This window comes from Hippocampus zosterae, chromosome 1 (assembly GCF_025434085.1).
Source record: "Hippocampus zosterae strain Florida chromosome 1, ASM2543408v3, whole genome shotgun sequence".
Classification (NCBI taxonomy): Eukaryota; Metazoa; Chordata; class Actinopteri; order Syngnathiformes; family Syngnathidae; genus Hippocampus; species Hippocampus zosterae.
The window spans coordinates 32,762,247-32,781,871 of NC_067451.1; the positions used below are offsets into that span (position 1 = coordinate 32,762,247).

General features: G+C 45.4%; 2 protein-coding genes across 8 annotated transcripts in view; both read left to right on the forward strand.

The window, feature by feature from the left end:
* The window catches only part of LOC127597287 (uncharacterized), a 339,203-nt gene that overhangs the window by 304,362 nt on the left and 15,216 nt on the right, over positions 1-19,625 (forward strand). The window lies entirely within an intron of this gene.
* glrbb (glycine receptor, beta b) overlaps positions 1-19,625 on the forward strand; it is a 172,884-nt gene that overhangs the window by 15,699 nt on the left and 137,560 nt on the right. For 4 of the 5 annotated variants that reach the window (XR_007961572.1, XR_007961585.1, XM_052059845.1 and 1 more), the window contains 5 exons: positions 2,057-2,124; positions 14,382-14,608; positions 15,194-15,276; positions 15,353-15,493; positions 16,883-17,035. Coding sequence is in view for 3 of the 5 variants with exons in the window: in XM_052059845.1 (XP_051915805.1) it covers positions 2,057-2,124; positions 14,382-14,608; positions 15,194-15,276; positions 15,353-15,493; positions 16,883-17,035 (672 nt within the window). In the remaining 2 variants the exon portion in view is untranslated. Of the gene's footprint in view, positions 1-2,056; positions 2,125-14,381; positions 14,609-15,193; positions 15,277-15,352; positions 15,494-16,882; positions 17,036-18,667; positions 18,773-19,625 lie in introns of all 5 variants that reach the window. The other variant, XM_052059861.1, reaches the window with a different exon arrangement.

The window sequence follows — 19,625 nt, forward strand, 5'->3', positions numbered from 1 at the left end:
GTAGCCGACATGTGGGATGTGATGCATATTTTGAGCATGACGTCTCTGATCCACTGGTGAAAAGAGACTTTGATTTTCTCCTCGTTCATCTATTACTGCTTCAAATAACAAGGTGGATGCAAGAATAGTTGTTACGATTGTATGACTGTCCATGTTTAAGATATCCTCTATTTGTCCCGCAATGGGGACATTTACAGTCAGAGTTCAGAAAGGAAAACACTGGGTAGGTAGAGGGAAAAAAAACCCACGCGCGAACTATCCTCTTCTGAGGATAATTTAAGTCCAGGATACAACAAGTCACAAGACATAACATGTAAGGGGGCGGATGAATGGGGAGCGGGAGGGGCGACCGCGACGCGGCCCGTCCGACCAGCTCGCAATGGAGAAATTCCCAATTCACAGCAGCAAAGTTATGAAAGGAAGAAGTAGAACAACAAAATATAGGAGCTGCTGGAAATTATTGTCATGTTTCGTATTGGGCAGCAGGCGGCAGACGTTCCATTTCGGCCGCCTGCACACCTGCTGCCTATTTGTCAGCGCCATTTTGAAGTCAAAATACCAAAAATAACACAACACAACACAACACATAGGACACAGACAATCGTGCAATCTTCACCACTTTTCTGAATACACTTTGTTGTCTGAAGTTGAAAGAGGAGAGGATGAAAGTGTCCTTTCACCAGTGGGTCAGAGACGTCATGCTGAAAATGTGCACACGTCTGCTACAAGCAAAATTTTGAAAGCAAGCACGAAGCTCTAGCGTCCATTGACGGCCTGTCCCACGTAATCCGCTTCAAACTCCAAGCCGCGACTCCCAGTTCCAATTCCGCATCGGTGCTCCGCGCTAACGCTCCTTTCTTCTCATCGTCGGCTCCTCAAGCCTTACATCCATCCAGCCGCAGAACATTCAACAGCACCGATCTCTCCGCTGAACAAAGCGGGGCTGTGAAAAATGCGGCCCATTACAGGTGTAAGACACAATCGCCCCGGGACTGTCCAGCAACGACAGTCAAATGGCGCCGACATTCCTCTCAGTCAAAAACAGTGCTGGTATGCCCATGCTGCTGAGAAGGCGCAACTACTAAGCACAGAGTCTCCTCCTTGATGAATGTTGTGGCCAAAAAATGTTGACAAAAAGTCCACATCAGGTCCACACAACGTAACAACAAACACAAAGTGACAAAACAAACACAAAAACAACAACAACAAAAGAAAGCAAGGCTCATTAGAGCACTTGCCGACGGCTGCCTACTCGGGCGCCATCTTGACTTCAATGTTTTTTTTAATGGTATATGTTCTATTTGGTTAACTGATTTGTTAAGCGCTTTGTTTCAGCTGCTGCTGTTGTCGAAGCGCTATATAAATAAAAATTTATTGTTTTTGTGATACAACTGATGGGTATACTGTATTTCCACGTTCCTTGTCACCTCGTCATCCCTCACACTTGTCCTGAGCAAAATTATCCAATGTTTTTGCAAGGCCCGTATAAATCTTGCTGTCTGACGTATGACGAATCAAATGTTCCCTGTCACGGATACACTGGCTCGACTGTTGACACCATCTTAAAACAATCATCGAACTATGTTTAGATGAAGAAGCTTCTTAATTTTTAAAATAGTCTGTCAAAGGACTTAGCATGTAAAGGCTTAGCACAAGCATCAGTTTGCACGCTTTTCACAGCGTGCGGTACGATAAATTGTCAGCCTCAAGCCACGAATGTCCTAGAAAAACTAGCAAGCGTTTGATTAATGTCCTCAACAGTTGTCTTTGGGTCGATCCTCGATCCCCTCCGTCCTCGGGGTCCTTGGCAAGAGCTGTCGGTGGGCCCATGCTTCCGCCTGCCTAATCGACCGCCTCCCCGAGCGAAACATCTGCTCTCCATTCCAGTGACCCCCAAAGTCATCCATTAGCAGCGTGTCATCATCTTTCAAAAAATTGCATTCCTTTGACCAAAGCTTATAAATACCCTTGCTTTGATCAGCATTTGAAGCTACTTGAACATAACTCAAAGCAAAACACATGACCTCACTGATGCCATCTTTTGTTTCAAACGCAGGAATACCCGTGGAAGATCGGGTGAACATTTTCATCAACAGCTTCGGCTCCATCCAAGAGACGACCATGGTGAGTGTTTACCTTGACAAGCCATATTTCAGTCAAGCGTGCCAGAAAAAGGATTTTATTGCATGAACGTGAGGGCAAATTCTCACGCCCTTGCTCAACGAATGGCTTCATTTCTGAAAAAGGAAATACACTTAGAATGAGCATAAAGGGTTTGGGACTCAAGGACAGCGCTTCACAGGAAACAATAGCTGGAACAACCAAAGACATATGCTAATACTTTGGAATTTCTCCATTGTGAGATAAATCTTTTCTTATCTTATCTTACTCACAAAACATAAAGGGTATTGGTGTTTCAGGATGACCTTGAAATTCACCAGAACGTTAATTCGACCTCTCATTCGTCCATTTGTGTATCCAACACCTGTTGTGAATTTTGCTGTTCAGCTCCATCGTAAAGAACAGCAGATTGTGCAAAAAGTGTTCAAACAAACCGTTGCGTTCAAAAGTTAAAAGAAGGCCCAGATAAAGGTCACTTGTAAATGTTATACGCCCCAACACTTTCTGAGGCATGCATTTTTAAAATATTTATACACCATAACATTGTCAAAATTCCTCAATTTTTAAATGCGAGCCATTTTTTGGGGAGGGGGGGTTGGGGGGGGATACCAGCGCAGTACTGTGGCAGTGACTCATTTCCCTTCAGAAAAAGCAGTAGTTTGGCAGATACAGTCAAACCTCGGTTTTCGAACGTCTCTGTTCTCGACCAAATCGTTTAGTTTCTTTTTAGTTTTTTTATGCCTCGGATTACGACCGAAAATCGTTTCTCGACCAAACTGAGCGCACTTGAATGCGCACTTGACTCCTCTCGCCTTCCTTACATGAGGAAGTGACGCTTCCTCGTGTAGCGTTCCATTATGAGCAGACGTGTTCAATAAAGATTTTTTTTTTTTAAAGAGCGTGGTTTTGGTTTTCGAACAAATCGGTTTTCAAACAGCCTTCTGGAACAGATTGTGTTCCAAAACCGAGGTATGACTGTATACTGTAATTCGAGAACAAGTCTTCAGAAGACGTTTCAAGCTATTTTTTCCCCACTCACAGTTGAAGTTTACTGCTGAATTTAACATAAAACAAAAACAAGAATAGTCATACCTCGATCTTCGACCATAATCCGTTCCAGAAGGCTGTTCGAAAACTGATTGGTTCGAAAACCGAAACCATGTTTGCCATTGTAATCAATGTAATAAATTTCAATCCATTCCAAGTCTAGAAAACAACTTTTTAAAGCTTTTTTAAAAACTATTTTATACCATAAACTGTATACAGATGTAATAAGAGAGCAGGTAATGTGTAAAATACTGTACAAACATTTTGTATTGTTTTGTTTTGACCAATTTTAACAAACATTTACACTAGATTGTAACATAAAAATTCAGGTAACATCTCTCTCTCTCTTTCTCTCTCTCTCTCTGTCTCTCTCTCTCTCTCTCTCTCTCTCTCTCTCTCTCATCGTAACAATTGTAGATAACATTATTTTACACCTTGAACTAATAAACCCTAAAGTAATGGCTGTAACTATGGACTCTCTCTCTGCAACCCTACAGTACGAGGTAACATCCCTCCATCCATTTTCTGAACCTCTGTATGCACACAAGTCCAGTCTCGTCCATATTAAAAGTTTGCTGGGGAAGATATTCCTCGGCCTTGATGAGATTTTCAAACTCAACTTTAAACTTTAACCTTTTCGGCAGGTTCCTTCCTTGACTGAACTGTCTGCCTCCCCATGACGAATCACGGAGTGTATCCCACTTCTTGTCCGAAGGTTTTCGAACCATCCTGTGCTTGCTTTAAAATCAAACTCTTCAGGAGCAAATCTAGGATCCTTTTTTATCAAATCCATACAATTGTCTTGCTTTGCCACAAATCGTATCTTGGCTAAGACTGTCCCCTGCTAGCTGTTTCTCATTTATGAAAATCAGCAAAAGTTTCTCTACATCCTCTAGTATGTGTGGCCTTTATTTGCTAAACACACAAGATCCTTTAGCCACATCAGTGACATTAAGATGGTCTTTCTTTTTTAGGATGCTGCTGATCATCGATTCAGCATGCCAAATTCCTTAGCCAACAAAGACACATGCACACCTGATTAATCGTTCGCTTGCAAATCTTTCTTAAATTCAATAGTTTTGCACGCTATTTTCCTCTTTTTTTTTCACCGGCTTTTCTACTTCCACTTGGTTTCTTCGGTGCCATGATTAGGGGCTGATAGACAATGCAGAAATAACAGTCCGATTTGTGTCGGTCAACAAACACGATGCTTTAAAAAAAACGTTATTGAACACGTACTTTCACATTGGACGCTTTTTTAGAAATCTTTATTGAACACGTCTGCTCACATTGGACCCTCTTTTTTTAAAAATACATCTTTATTGAACATGTCTGCTCACAATGGAACGCTACATGAGGACGCGTCACTTCCTCGTCTACCCGAGGAAGCGCCACTTCCTCGTGTAAGGAAGGTGAGAGGAGTCGAATGGTGCATTCAAGTGCGCTCAGTTTGGTTGAGAAACCCCAAATTTTTTGGTTGAGAGCCGATTTGGCCGAGAACAGAGATGTTCGAAAACCGAGGTTTGACTGCATGTGTATCTAACACAACGGCATACCTTAGCTTTTAAGTCCAGAAGCTTTATGCACACAGGGAATCACCTGTCACATTTGGGTGTTATATGAATTTTTATTATCATAGTGACTGTCACGTTGCGTAACTGTAGAGTGCCCAAAAAGCAGGCAGGTGGGAGAAGCAGGTTGCACTGAACAAAATATTTATTAACCAAACACTCGAAAAAGTAAATCAAAAGCACGAACAAAGTCTTGAAAAGATCCAAATTCTAAGTAGCAACAAAACATCATGAACTAAAACACCACTCGGAGAAACAAAACATGACTTCCACAGAAACAAAACAACATTACAATAACACAATGATCCGACCTCGAGTTGTCAGCGAGGCAGTACTTAAAAAGAAAAGAACCATGATAATGATATGATGACCAACCGGTGTGACGCTGTAGGAGAAGCCCTCCAATGCCACCTGTTGGTCACAAACCGTACAATCATGACAGTGACATTGCAAAAAACATTTATATATAAGCGGCATAAGCGAAAAATGGAGTTCGACAAAAAGAGTCCGAAACTGTTAAAATGTGAGACTTTTACCCAAAATGGAGTCTTGCAATGTCACGATAACCCCTCTTCCCATCATTCACACCACCCATGCTGCTGTTAGCAGATTTATTTTTTTCAGATTTATTTATTTTTCGCTCCGAGGGTGACTAATTCCATGCTGTGGCTGTTGTTTTTCTTTTACACTGCCTCAATTTTGCGATTTGCTGGCTGTGTTAAATCCCTCCAGAAGGGAAGCTTGACTCAGAGCCAAAGAAAAGATTGAGTTCCACGGCTTGCTCCTTTGTACAAAACCGAAAGGTGTGTCAGAGCAGCCCCTGAGTGGACCAGAAGAATCGACAGCATGCCTTTGAAATCTCACTAAGGGAGAAACATGCTTAGAGAATTGGCACACTGACTCAATGCTTTGAGACGGTTTTGTATAACAGTCTTCTGTCGAAACAATGTATTCTTTATTCCCTGTTATCTCTCAACCCCCCCCCCCCTCCCCTAAAAAAACATATATGACACGACTTAGAGCAAGCGCACAACAAAGACCTGACAAGCAATGAAACTAAACTGACTAATTGTGGCAGATGAGAGACAGCCGACTGAGCTAAAAATCCCAGCTGGATGACTTGGGTGGGGCAGAGTATAAATAAAAATCACTAAACACATCACAGAAAAACATGACTCCCTCGTCCAAAATTCTTGTGATTGTGTATCGAGGCTGTCAAGTTCATGCCAAAGCAACAGGTGGCGCAATACACACAAGACTCCCTTTTGGGTCTGTGAGAGGTCAAAACAGCCTTGAGAGGTCCAATAAGGTATTAGTAGGTTTGGAGCTCTCGTCACTTTCAATGAATTCACGATAACTCTACCGGGCCAAACATGAGTAGGGCGGAGCAAATTATCGTCCTAATTTGTCTATGTGTGTGTGTGTGTTTCCCCGGTAGTAGCACTGGCCCGCAGCAGAAAGGACAGGACTGAGTTTGTCCAGCTTGTTCGGGGTTATGTGTGCTTGTGAAGAGGCCGTCTGGTGTGCAGCTGCAGGGCTTCTATGAAGTTAGCGGTGTGTGTGTGTGTGTGTGTGTGCAGGTTAAACTTAACATCAGATAACCTACAGTACGTATGCTTTCATAAAGAACACATGTAGGCAACTGTTGCTGTGGCGGCCGCTTGTTGCTTGACAAGCAGGTGAGCACAGTTTGGTGAAACGCATGTCAGAATCGGAATCAGAATCATCTTTATTGGCCAAGTATGTAGAACACACAAGGAATTTGTCTCCGGTATAACACGCTGCATTAGTATCATCGTAGTATCACGAGCCATTTGACAATTGAAGGTCAATTATTGCAAAGTGATTGTTACTTGCAGGCTTTTTCATGGTAAATACGATTTTAGGAGTCGAAATAAACTCGGGTGAGTAGAAATTAGTGCTGTCACTAAGAATTACACTGGTCAAAAGCTAATTTTAGTAAGAGATGCCGTCGGAATGTCACCTCTCTGGCAGGGAAAGGAGCCAGAACTGGTGTGTGAGGCAGAGAAGTTCCGATTGGATATAGTCGGACTTGCCTCCACACACAGCCTAGGTTCTGGTACCAGTCCTCTCGAGAGGGGTTGGACTCTCTTTCACTCTGGAGTTGCTCACGGTGAGAGGCGCAGAGCAGGTGTGGGCATACTTATTGCCCCCCGACTCAGTGCCTGTACATTGGGGTTCACACCGGTGGACGAGAGGGTTGCATCCCTCCGCCTGCGGGTGGGGGGACGGGTCCTGACTGTTGTTTGTGCATATGCACCAAACAGCAGCTCAGCATACCCACCCTTTTTGGAGTCCTTGGAGGGTGTGCTGGAGAGTACTCCTGCTGGGGACTCCCTTGTTCTACTGGGGGACTTCAATGCTCACGTGGGCAATGACAGTGAGACCTGGAGGGGCGTGATTGGGAGGAACGGCCCCCCCCGATCAGAACTCGAGTGGTGTTTTGTTATTGGACTTCTGTGCTCGTCACGGACTGTCCATAACGAACACCTTGTTCAAACATAAGAGTGTCCATATGTGCACTTGGCACCAGGACACCCTAGGCCGCAGTTCGATGATCGACTTTGTAGTTGTATCATCGGATTTGCGGCCACATGTTCTGGACACTCGGGTGAAGAGAGGGGCGGAGCTGTCAACTGATCACCACCTGGTGGTGAGTAGGCTCCGATGGTGGGGGAAGATGCCGGTCCGTCCTGGCAGACCCAAACGTATTGTGAGGGTTTGTTGGGAGCGTCTGGCGGAATCCCCTGTCAGAAGGAGTTTCAACTGCCACCTCCGACAGAGCTTTTCCCATGTTCCGGGGGAGGCGGGGGACATTGAGCCCGAGTGGACCATGTTCCGTGCCTCTATTGTTGAGGCGGCCAATCTGAGTTGTGGCCGTAAGGTGGTTGGTGCCTGTCGTGGCGGCAACCCCCGTACTCGCTGGTGGACACCAGCAGTAAGGGATGCCGTCAAGCTGAAGAAGGAGTCCTATCGAGCCTTTATGGCCTGTGGGACCCCAGAGGCAGCTGACGGGTATCGATTGGCCAAGCGGGCCGCGGCTTCGGTGGTCGCCGAGGCAAAAACCCGAGCGTGGGAAGAGTTCGGTGAGGCCATGGAAGCCGACTTCCGGGCGGCTTCGAGGAAATTCTGGTCCACCATCCGACGTCTCAGGAGGGGGAAGCAGTGCACCACTAACACTGTGTACAGTGGGGATGGGGCGCTGCCGACTTCGACTCGGGACGTTGTGAACCGGTGGGCAGAGTACTTCGAAGACCTCCTCAACTCCACCAACACGCCTTCCTTGGAGGAAGCAGAGCCTTGGGACTCTGAGGTGGGCTCTCCTATCTCTGTGGTTGAAGTCACCGATGTGGTTAAAAAGCTCCTCGGTGGCAAGGCCCCAGGGGTGGATGAGATCCGCCCGGAGTTCCTCAAGGCTCTGGATGTTGTGGGGCTGTCCTGGTTGACAAGCCTCTGCAACATCGCGTGGACAACAGGGAGAGTGCCTCTGGATTGGCAGACCGGGGTGGTAGTCCCTCTTTTTAAAAAGGGGGACCGGAGGGTGTGTTCCAAGTACAGAGGGATCACACTCCTCAGCCTCCCTGGTCAGGTCTATTCAGGGGTGCTGGAGAGGAGGGTCCGTCAGGAAGTCGAGCCTCAGATTGAGGAGAAGCAGTGTGGTTTTCGTCCCGGCCGTGGAACAGTGGACCAGCTCTACAACCTTAGCAGGGTCCTTGAGGGTATGTGGGAATTCGCCCAACCAGTCTACATGTGTTTTGTGGACTTGGAGAAGGCGTTTGACCGTGTCCCTCGGGGAGTTCTGTGGGGGGCGCTTCGTGGGTAAGGGGTACCGAACCCCCTGATACGGGCTGTTCGGTCACTATACCACCGATGTCAGAGTTTGGTTCGCATTGCCGGCAGTAAGTCGGAATCGTTTCCAGTGGAGGTAGCACTCTGCCAAGGGTGCCCTTTGTCACCGATTCTGTTCATAACCTTTATGGACAGAATCTCTAGGCGCAGCCGAAGCGTTGAGGGGGTCCGTTTTGGGGGCCTCAGTATTGCATACCTGCTTTTTGCAGATGATGTGGTGCTGTTGGCTCCTTCAAACGGGGCTCTCCAACTCTCACTGGAGCGTTTCGCAGCCGAGTGTGAAGCGGTTGGGATGAAAATCAGCACCTCCAAATCTGAAACCATGGTCCTCAGTCGGAAAAGGGTGGAGTGCCCCCTCCGGGTCGGGGAGGAGATCTTACCCCAAGTGGAGGAGTTCAAGTATCTTGGGGTCTTGTTCACGAGTGGGGGTAGGAGGGAGCGGGAGATCGACAGGCGGATCGGTGCAGCGTCTGCTGTGATGCGGACGTTGTATCGGTCTGTCGTGGTGAAGAAGGAGCTGAGCCAAAGGGCGAAGCTCTCAATTTACCGGTCGATCTACGTCCCAACCCTCACCTATGGTCACGAGCTATGGGTCGTGACCGAAAGAACGAGATCCCGGATACAAGCGGCTGAAATGAGTTTTCTCCGCAGGGTGTCTGGGCTCTCCCTTAGAGATAAGGTGAGAAGCTCAGTCATCCGGGAGGGGCTCAGAGTCGAGCCGCTTCTCCTCAACATCGAGAGGAGCCAGATGAGGTGGCTTGGGCATCTGATTCGGATGCCTCCTGAGCGCCTCCCCGGTGAGGTGTTCCGGGCATGTCCCACCGGGAGGAGACCCCGAGGAAGACCCAGGACACGCTGGAGAGACTATGTCACCCAGCTGGCCTTGGAACGCCTCGGGATCCCCCGGGGAGAGCTGGAAGAAGTAGCTAGGGAGAGGGAAGTCTGGGCTTCCCTGCTAAAGCTGTTGCCCCCGCGACCCGGCCCCGGATAAGCGGTAGAAGATGGATGGATGGATGGATGCCGTCAGTCTCCTTAAATCCTGATTTCAAATGTTTTTTTATCGAGCATATTAGGATTTTGAGAGCTATTTTATTTTCAATTGGACCTATAAAAACATATTTTTTTTTAAAGATGGATTTTATCATGCCTTGTTATTCATAGCTATAACATTTCATTCAACAAAATTATACCTGCTGGTGAAACCAGCTCTCAATTCATAAATATTACTAATTAAATGACTATATTACATATTATATGATTGTTATATTCTAATTGTGATGATGATGATGCAAACCAGAGTTGCTGGAGAAAAAAAAACTGTTATTTTAACAATTAATCTATGGATTATTTTGTCGGTGAATGGATTTACATTTCAAAACGTGAAATGTCCATCTCTTTATTCAGAAATGGGACAGTATTTCATATTGGTTACATGGAAAATGCCCAATTTTACATTATTTTTGATTCACTTAAGGGTTTGTTCTGTAAGATCAGAACAATCTGCAAAAAATGTTGATTATTGTGTCCTTTGTCCAGAACCACTTCCAGTGTGGTGTATGATTTCACTGCACACTTGTGACTTTCGGACTCGAAGTGCATTCTGGGACTTCCGGGTAGAGTGAACGCTGGCGCGTTTTTGGCTGCCGCTGCTCTCCCACAAACTTTTGTGTTTTACGGTGTTTTTACGCTCGATTGTTTTACTGTTTCGCATGGAATCACGATCATCATCTCACAGTCATTCCACCCAGCCCCCATTCAGGCCTGTCTCGCACTCTCAACTATCTTCGACTGTTTCGTCCCGGCGTCTCAGCGTCCTACCTGTCAACCTGTCGCTCCTCCATCGACCTGTCAAGGGTCTGCTCCAGTACTCGTTGGCCGAGCTCCTTCGGCTCCGCTTCCAATGGCTGGGCCCTCCTCCTGCGCTACACCGGCTCCCGGACATCGTTCGCTTTCCTTCCCGGAAATATATTCATCGTGGGTCTCGTCGGGGCTTCTGCCTCAACCGATCCAACACCATCGTCTCCTTCTGGTCTTCCTCCCGTCGGCCATCCAGAAACGCCGGCCGATCCATCGACCATCGTGCGTTAGCCGGCTTGGCTAGGTCGGCTAACGGCCCCCGCAGCAGCGAGACTGCCGCCGTCAACTTCGGGCTACTTAACATCCGTTCGCTTACTGGGAAGGGTAATCTCATTCAAGATATCCTCACGGACCGTAAGCTTGACATTCTCTGCTTGAATGAAACCTGGCAAACTCCCGGGGACTTCTCACAGTTGAACGATTCCACTCCCCCGGGATTTGTTTACATTTCCAAGCCCCGCGATTCTGGTCGCGGAGGAGGTCTCGCGATAGTATACCGCGAGAAGTGGAAAGTACTTTCGGTTTCACTCCCGCCACTTTCCTCCTTTGAATGCCTTGCCTGTCAAATATCCGGACCCACCCCCACGATTATTGCCACAGTGTACCGCTCCCCCAAACCCCACCGCGACTTTTTAAATGAAGTGTCTACTGTCCTCACCCATCTCTCCTCTCTGTCACCAAATGTAATAATCCTGGGAGATTTTAATATACATATGGACAACACTGCTCTTCCTCTCACCATTGACTTCACTTCTTCAATTAACAGTCTTGGTTTTGATCAATTTGTAGATTTTCCCACACACATCAAAGGTCACACCCTGGATCTGATCTGCTGCTCTGGTATTTCCCCCTCCAACTGTACTGCTGACGAACTTCCAATAACGGACCACTTCCTTATCTCATTCAACATTACACTCCAGCTCTCAACTGCCAAATCACCCCGGACCATTGTTTACCGTAATATTAAAGACATTAACATTGACTCTCTCACTGCATGGCTGACCACCCTGACTCCGAACATTGACTCCACTCCTGATGATTTGGTTTTCCAATACAACTCTGGTCTCACCAGCATCCTCAATACGCTCGCCCCTGTCAAGTCCCGCTCTGTCCTTTTTACTCGGTCTGCCCCTTGGTTCACCCCTCATCTACGTTCCTTGAAATCCCAAACCCGGCAGCTTGAGAGACTTTATAGGAAAACCGGCCTCACTGCTCACAAGGACATCTATGCAGCTCAGCTATCCCTCTACAAGGATTCCATCTCTCAAGCAAAATCACACTACTACTCCGGACTCATCTGCTCCAATGCTGGAAATACTAAGACTCTCTTTTCCCTTTGGAACAGAATCACTCAACCTCCTGACTCCCTACCACCTCACTTTTACTCTCGTGACACCTGCAATGCACTTCTCCTCTTTTTCAATGAAAAAATCAACAGAATCCACCAGCATCTGGGCTCCTCTGTACCTTTCCCCTCATCTGAACCTCTCACCCCTTGCAAACTGTTCTCTTCTTTTGAACTCCCCCATCTCTCATTAATTTCAGACCTCATCATTAAATCCAAGACTTCCTCCTGTCAGCTTGATCCCCTCCCCACAGTTCTGGTCAAATCCTGCCTACCCTCTCTGCTTCCCTTCATCTCAGCCATTATCCATTCCTCTCTGTCGACTGGAATTGTTCCTGTACTCTTCAAAACTGCAGCTGTCACACCAATCCTGAAAAAAACTGGTTCAGATCCCAATGACTTCAATAACCTACGCCCCATTTCCCATCTTCCCTTCATCTCGAAAATTCTGGAGAAAACTGTCGCCTCTCAGATCCACTCCCACCTCACCGACAATAGTCTTTATGAACAATTCCAGTCCGGCTTCCGTCCCCGTCACAGTACTGAAACAGCCCTCATAAAAATCACAAACGATCTTCTCATGGCAGCAGACTCTGGCCTTATCTCCATCCTCATCCTCCTTGACCTGAGTGCAGCCTTCGACACAATCTCTCACCCCATCCTCCTCAATCGACTCTCTACCATAGGCATCACCAACACCCCTCTACATTGGTTCCACTCATATCTCACTGGCCGCTCTCAGTTCATTCAAGTTGATTCTTTTACTTCACAATCCCTCCCCGTTTCTTCTGGTGTTCCCCAGGGTTCTGTCCTCGGTCCGCTCCTCTTCATTGTCTACCTCCTTCCACTCGGAAACATTTTCCGCAAATTTGGCTTACACTTTCACTGCTTTGCGGATGACACCCAGCTCTATCTCTCCAGCAAACCCGACGCTTCTCTCCCACCCTCGTCCCTCTCTCACTGTCTCTCAGAAATCAAATCTTGGTTCACCCACAATTTCCTCAAGCTAAACAGCAATAAAACTGAACTCCTACTCGTTGGTACCAAATCCACTCTAAACAAAGCCGACAGTTTCTCCCTCACAATTGATAATGCCACTATATCTCCTTCCCCCCAGGTGAAGAGTCTGGGTGTCATCCTTGACAGTTCACTATCCTTTCACTCCCACATCAATAACATTACCCGGTCCGCTCATTTCCACCTTCGCAATATAAACCGCCTCCGTCCCTCACTCACTCCGCACACCACCGCTATCCTTGTTCACAGTCTCGTCACTTCCCGTATTGACTACTGCAACTCACTCCTCTTCGGTGTCCATCAAAAATTCCTCCATAAACTTCAACTTGTTCAGAATTCAGCAGCCCGGATCATCACGAGAACCCCCTCCTTCCATCATATCACCCCCATCCTCCGACAGCTCCACTGGCTTCCTGTCAAACTTAGAATCAACTTCAAAATACTTCTCTATACATTCAAAGCCATCCATAACCTTGCGCCCCCCTATCTGTCAGATCTTCTTCAAATCTCCATTCCCTCTCGCTCACTCAGGTCCTCATCCTCCCTCCACCTTTTTCTACCCTCTGCCCGTCTCAGTACAATGGGGTGCAGAGCCTTCAGTCGCTCTGCCCCCAAACTCTGGAACTCACTTCCTCCCAACATTCGTAATATTGACTCTCTTTCCTTATTCAAAACCCAGCTCAAAACCCACCTATTCAGACTTGCCTACCCGCCTTAAATCTTTCTTTTTTATTTATTATTTTATCTGTGTTTTATTATTGGTCTTGGCTGTACAGTGTCCTTGAGTGTTGTGAAAGGCGCTTACAAATGTGATGTATTATTATTATTATTATTATGTAGGACGTATGTAGGTATAGTTCTTACGGTTGTAGTTATGTTAATCTTTTGTGTTCTGTTGTAGTCTTTTTATTTTATGTTCAACGTTCTGTAACGCACTTTGTCACAGCCGCCGATGTTGTGAAAGCGCCATATAAATAAAAATTGTATTGTTGTTTTTTTACTTCTTCCTTTCATAACTTTGCTGCTGTGAATTGGGAATTTCTCCATTGCGAGACTAACAAAGGATTTCTTATCTTATCCATTCTCAAAAATAATGATTGGTTAATCTGATAATCAAATTGTCGATTAATCGTGGTGTACGAGAAAAAAATTGGTTCTCACTTGATTAACATTGAAAAATTCATTGGTCTGTGTATGAAACCCTCATTGATGGCCTTGCACTCTTATTTAGCTCCACTCTTACCAGACATACTGCCACCCGCAATCATTGTTTCAGCAGTTTTTTTTTTTTTTCGAAGCTCATCCTGCCAAGTCTGCGCTACTTTTGGTTGATCGGCGTTTTAGTTTTTCGTCCCTAACAACTGGAACACCATGTCAAGTAATGCAATGCTACCTTGCACACTAGAAATAAGTGCAACGGATATAATTAACCTGCTGTCAATCATATCATCTGTAAATGTTGCGTAATTATTGCAATCGCTCCTCATGCCAATTACTACAACTGTCATCTTGCACAGGAGAAATAACCAGAATTGACTTGAACTAATCCGCAGGACTACAGAGTCAACATCTTCCTACGGCAGCGCTGGAACGACCCACGGCTCAAACTGCCGCAGGATTTCAAGTCCGACTCGCTGACCGTGGACCCCAAGATGTTCAAATGCCTCTGGAAGCCCGACCTGTTCTTCGCCAACGAGAAGAGCGCCAACTTCCACGACGTCACGCAGGAAAACATCCTCCTCTTCATCTTCCGCAACGGTGACGTGCTCATCAGTATGAGGTATTGTTTTAGTTAAATAGTTGTAGGGTTGGAACGTCACATTTTGCTCCATGTTTCGTTCATAACAGGACTCAACAATCCATGCCTGAAATTGTGCAGGAAATGAGCCTCTTTAACTTGAAGGAGCAATTATCGGTGAATTCCAGGGTGCGTACTTTTTGTCTAAATGAGTCCCAATCGAAGCTTGTATCCTACTCAGATGGGGGAGGCTAAATTGTGAAGCTTTTTTGCCAATGCCCAAAGTGAGTGGAACACAGCCTCAAACGATCATTTAGAGGATTCGCCATAGTACTGGGGGCCCATTTTTCACAGTTTGCAGATAATTTTTCCATTGGATCTGTTTGGCCAGTGAGTTGACTTTACTATGTGGTAGTGCACAATTACCCTTGCAAAATCGAAAAAGCAAAGCAATAAGGTAGTTAGATAATTTCCCCGAGGCGTCAGTAGACAGGTTGTAATCATGTGCGGCTGTAATTTCATAGTTTGTTGATCTAGAATATGCTCGCTATTATTCTCTCACAAATGAGTCCCCTGCCTAGTCCTGAATGAGACTGCATTAAAAAAAAGTCTTCCTCCAATCCGCAGGTTGTCCGTCACGCTGTCTTGTCCACTAGACCTGACGTTGTTCCCCATGGACACACAGAGGTGTAAAATGCAACTGGAAAGCTGTGAGTCTCCCCAAAAAAGAAAGTAACCTTTAAAGCCATACCAACTATATTAGGCGTACGCTTTGTGTCAATCCAGTCGGCTACACCACGGACGACCTTCAGTTCATGTGGCAGACGGGGGACCCCGTGCAGATGGACGCTATCGCCTTACCCCAGTTTGACATCCGACAGGAAGACATCGACTATGGCAACTGCACTAAGTTCTACGCAGGGACAGGTACCGCTACCAATTTGTCAGTGCAGTGGAAGCGGGTTACCACGGCAACAAGGCCAGACACAGAGATTGCCTGTGAGCTTGAGAGGCTCATTTGGAATTCACGCTCATGTATTCCATCAAACGTCCCTTTGGACTAACACTTCAGAGAACACGAAAGAGACGAGACATGGAGACGACTTACTATGTAGGTATTCATAATCCATAGAATGAAGAGCATATGTCCTACGCAATGTGTGATTACGTGGTAGTATTCCACGAAAGGGTCTCTATTTTGCTCTAATTCCAGGGAAGAATAAGTCCCAACATGCCAAAAATGTGCATTATGTTTTTTTTTTTGCTTGAGTATAGGAATCTCGTCTTTTTCATTTTTTTTCCAAGTATGTAATTCGCGGTGGGACTTATAGTTGAGTGTGATTAAATGCATCATTTTTTCTTTAATGAATAAATCGTACCTGAAGAAAACCCACACAGGCTCGATGTGCTAACCGCTGGGCCACCGGCCGCCCTATAATTAGACTCATATTGTGTAATAGTTCAAGAAGGGAGCAAGAGAAAGCATGACCGAGCTTAAGTGCCAGGTAACAAGAATGTGTTGCCGTGTTTTGTATTGAATAGAAGTCTGATAAATGCCTTTTTTCAAGAACTCAGTTTTTTTCTGCAATTCACATTGTGGTTCTTAAAATGTTTGTAATAACACCTAAAAAAAAGAAAACAACATCTTAGCTCTCCAAGCTCCACCCTCAGGTGCGGGCAGGTGAGTAGTAGGCAGAGGTCAAACACTGGCACAAACATTTAGGATTGTAATGTTCAGCTTTTGACCTGTGAATATAACACCCCGCTTAAATTAAATAATGATTTCATTAAATTGTATTTTGCAAAAATAAAATAAATCCATGAACATAGTGCCCAAAAAAGCTGAGCAACAACATTTGTAAAGATGGAACGCAAAAATGTAAGATTGAGTCAGAAACCTCTCGAGGGAGTCCTTATCCTCTTGGTGTTCGTACCACACTTTTGAGAATCACTGATTTTACACGTTAATACTAATACTGTAATCATTTTCGGTGTTGAGCAAGTAAGAAAGTGAGCGAGGCGTAGTGCTACTGAAGGAAAAGTCTGATTAACAGCGTTGCTTATTTTTTCATGAATCAATTGAAATGAATACTTTGTAGACCCAGTGTTAACACTTGCAATTTACTGGACTGAATAAGCGAGAGGGAGAAATCAAGGAAGGTTTTGCATGTTTTGTGTCCAATAGAAAAAAATTCATCAACCAGTTACAATCGGCTAAAGTTCAATACTTTTGTTCCGGTCGTCAGCACATCAACCTAAACAACATTTTGTATCTTGTTCCGTGATACGGACAGTCTATCACTTGTGGTTCGGCAGGCTATTACACGTGCGTGGAGGTCATCTTCACCCTGCGGCGACAGGTGGGCTTCTACATGATGGGTGTCTACGCGCCCACGCTGCTCATTGTGGTGCTCTCCTGGCTGTCCTTCTGGATCAACCCCGACGCCAGCGCCGCCAGAGTGCCCTTGGGTAAGGCGGCTGTTTTCCCAGCTCGTGCGCGGTCCCACCTCCGCTGACAAAGTATGTATAAATATCCCAGCGGGAACAGTCAAGGGGTGTAAAAAATGCAACTTATGTGGTAGTCAGGTAATCAGGTGTGAAAGCCCACGGTACACTCAGTAGGACGTGGGGTGGGGTTGAGGTTGTATTCTTTGGCGAATAACCGATTATTATTTTTTTTCTTTACGGCTGCCATCATGCCATCAATCATCTAGACACTGTGAAGGACTTTACCTTACAGGCATGCATGCGTGCGCCGCCTCTGGATGCCGTCAATCAGTCCTTAACAGATGTGCTTGACAGATGGGATTGAAGTCCTTCACGAAGCAAAGCAGGCCAAGGACTACGTGCACATATTCAGGGGCAGGTGAATGATAACAGCATCTGAAGCGCAGCATTGCCTAGTTCACGATAAGGTGTCTTCCAAAAGCAGTCGGAGGCAAAACTAAATAAAAGGGATGACTAGGGAGAAATGCAGCAGATTGGAGCGTAAAATATAGGGTCACGCAACATTGTGGCGCAATCTTGTTTCCGTGGAACGCTAATCAAATTAGGGTTTCAAACCACGATTCGGTTTCAATTTAGGATGTTAAGCAAAGGTCAGGATTTCAATGCATGCAGGGTTGGATGCCAGGGTTATGGTTTCTAATAGGAATGTTCAATGCTAAAAAAAAAATTCAGACCGATACCAGTATGAGTACTCACTCTTTGAGTACTCACCAATAAGGAGTAGCAATAACTCTAGTGCTTTTGACAGATAAAATTTAATTTAACGACTAAATGAGCTTTGTTTCTGACACATGATGATGATTCACTGATGTGTCTAACTGCCGCAGTATAGCACCAATTGCTGCCGAGGAGGAATTTTGCCTGAAGTATTTGTGGCTGGTATCGTCAGCCTCCTTAAGTACCCAATGCTTAAAAATAAGACCGGTATCTGCCCAATACCGAAAACTAATATCGCCCGTCCCAAGTTTCAAATTGGGGTTGTAAGCACGGATTGGTTGTCAAACTTGGGTAAAGTTTTCAAGCCAATGGTATAGTTTCAAATCAAGATTCAAAGATGTCAACAAACAATTTTAAGCCTGATGCAAGCTTTCAAACAAGGGTTTCAACACAGGAATGTGGTTTCAAGCTATGCGTAATACTTCATAGGAAGGTTTTTAAGCAAATGTGTTGGTTTTGCGATTAGGGCTTTAATCAAAGTTTATGCTTTGAAACCTGGGTTTGTGTTTCAAATTACGGTTTGGGCCTATGTTTCAAATTAGGGTTTTTAAAAGAATCTTCCAGCCAGGATTAGAGTTTTCCAGGGTTTTGGTTTCAAATCAGGGTTTGAATCAGAGGTTCAGGTTTGAAACCAGAGTTGACGTGTTCAGCAAGGGTTGCGATCAAGGTTGAGATTTAAAATTATAAGTTCCAAGTCAGGGTGTGCGTTTCAAATCAAGATTCCACGGATGAGTAGGGTTTGAAACTTTCATTTCTCAAGCCAGGGACTGGGTTTCAGATGAGCCTTTCAAACCCTTTGAAAGTAAGGTTGTCATCAAACGCGTGTACGTACTGCATGATTTGCTTTGTCATGCGTGTCCTCCATCCTGCCTCCAGTCATCCATCATAACCTCCCTCATGTCATCATCACCTCCACTCCGCACGGACGTGCCCTCGTCACTACTCTCTAATTGGGATCACTGCAGGTCACTCAACACTCAGGTGTGTGCCGCCGCTTGTGTTTGTTTCCCCCCTGCGTGTGTACGTGAATGTGTCAGTGTATGTTTGTTTAATAGTCCAAAGTTGTACTTGGGCACTCAGGGAATGTAAGCGCATGGAAAAAACAAAAGCTGCAGTGTTAATTAAAGAAGCTCCTGTAATGAGTCTGGGTGCATTCTGTATATTGAGTGTGCCCCCATCAGAAACATTGTGAGAATAGAAGGGGAGTGACTCTATGAAATGGGGGTTAAAATGGCCGCCGGTGCTGCAATTGTCCTGACGAAGAAGTTAGCAGGTCCTATGGGTCTATCAGTCGTCCTTGTTGAGGAAAAATCCTGAGTTCATCATTGTGCAGTTCACACAAAACAAATTTACAGTTTGGAATTTGGTTGCCGAGCCAGGGTTTGTGTTAAATGAAGATTTGATTCCAAGGATACGATTTCAAATGAGGGTTTCAAGCAGGGGTTTGCGTTTGTTGGCCTGGAGTTTTACGGTCAGGCTTCAAGTTTGGGTGAAGGGTTTGAAGTGCTTTCTTAAAGACTTGGCTAAAATCTCCCCACTGTACCTGAATGAGCAGACGTAGATGACCTACTGGGGATTCAAGAAAAAAACAATTTTTAAACCAAAGTTACTAATTTATGCAAGGATTCCAAATCGGGTTTAGGAAGTTTAGGTTTTCAAATTGGGGTTTCAAATCCCGTTAAGGTTTCAACTATGTGTTAGGGTTTCAAAATAGAGTCTCGAGACAGGGTTATCGTTTCAAATAAGTTTACAAATTTTGGGTTAGGGTTTCAAATTCGAGTTTCATATCTGGTTTGGAGTTTCATATGATAGTTTCAAATGGCTGTTTGACTGT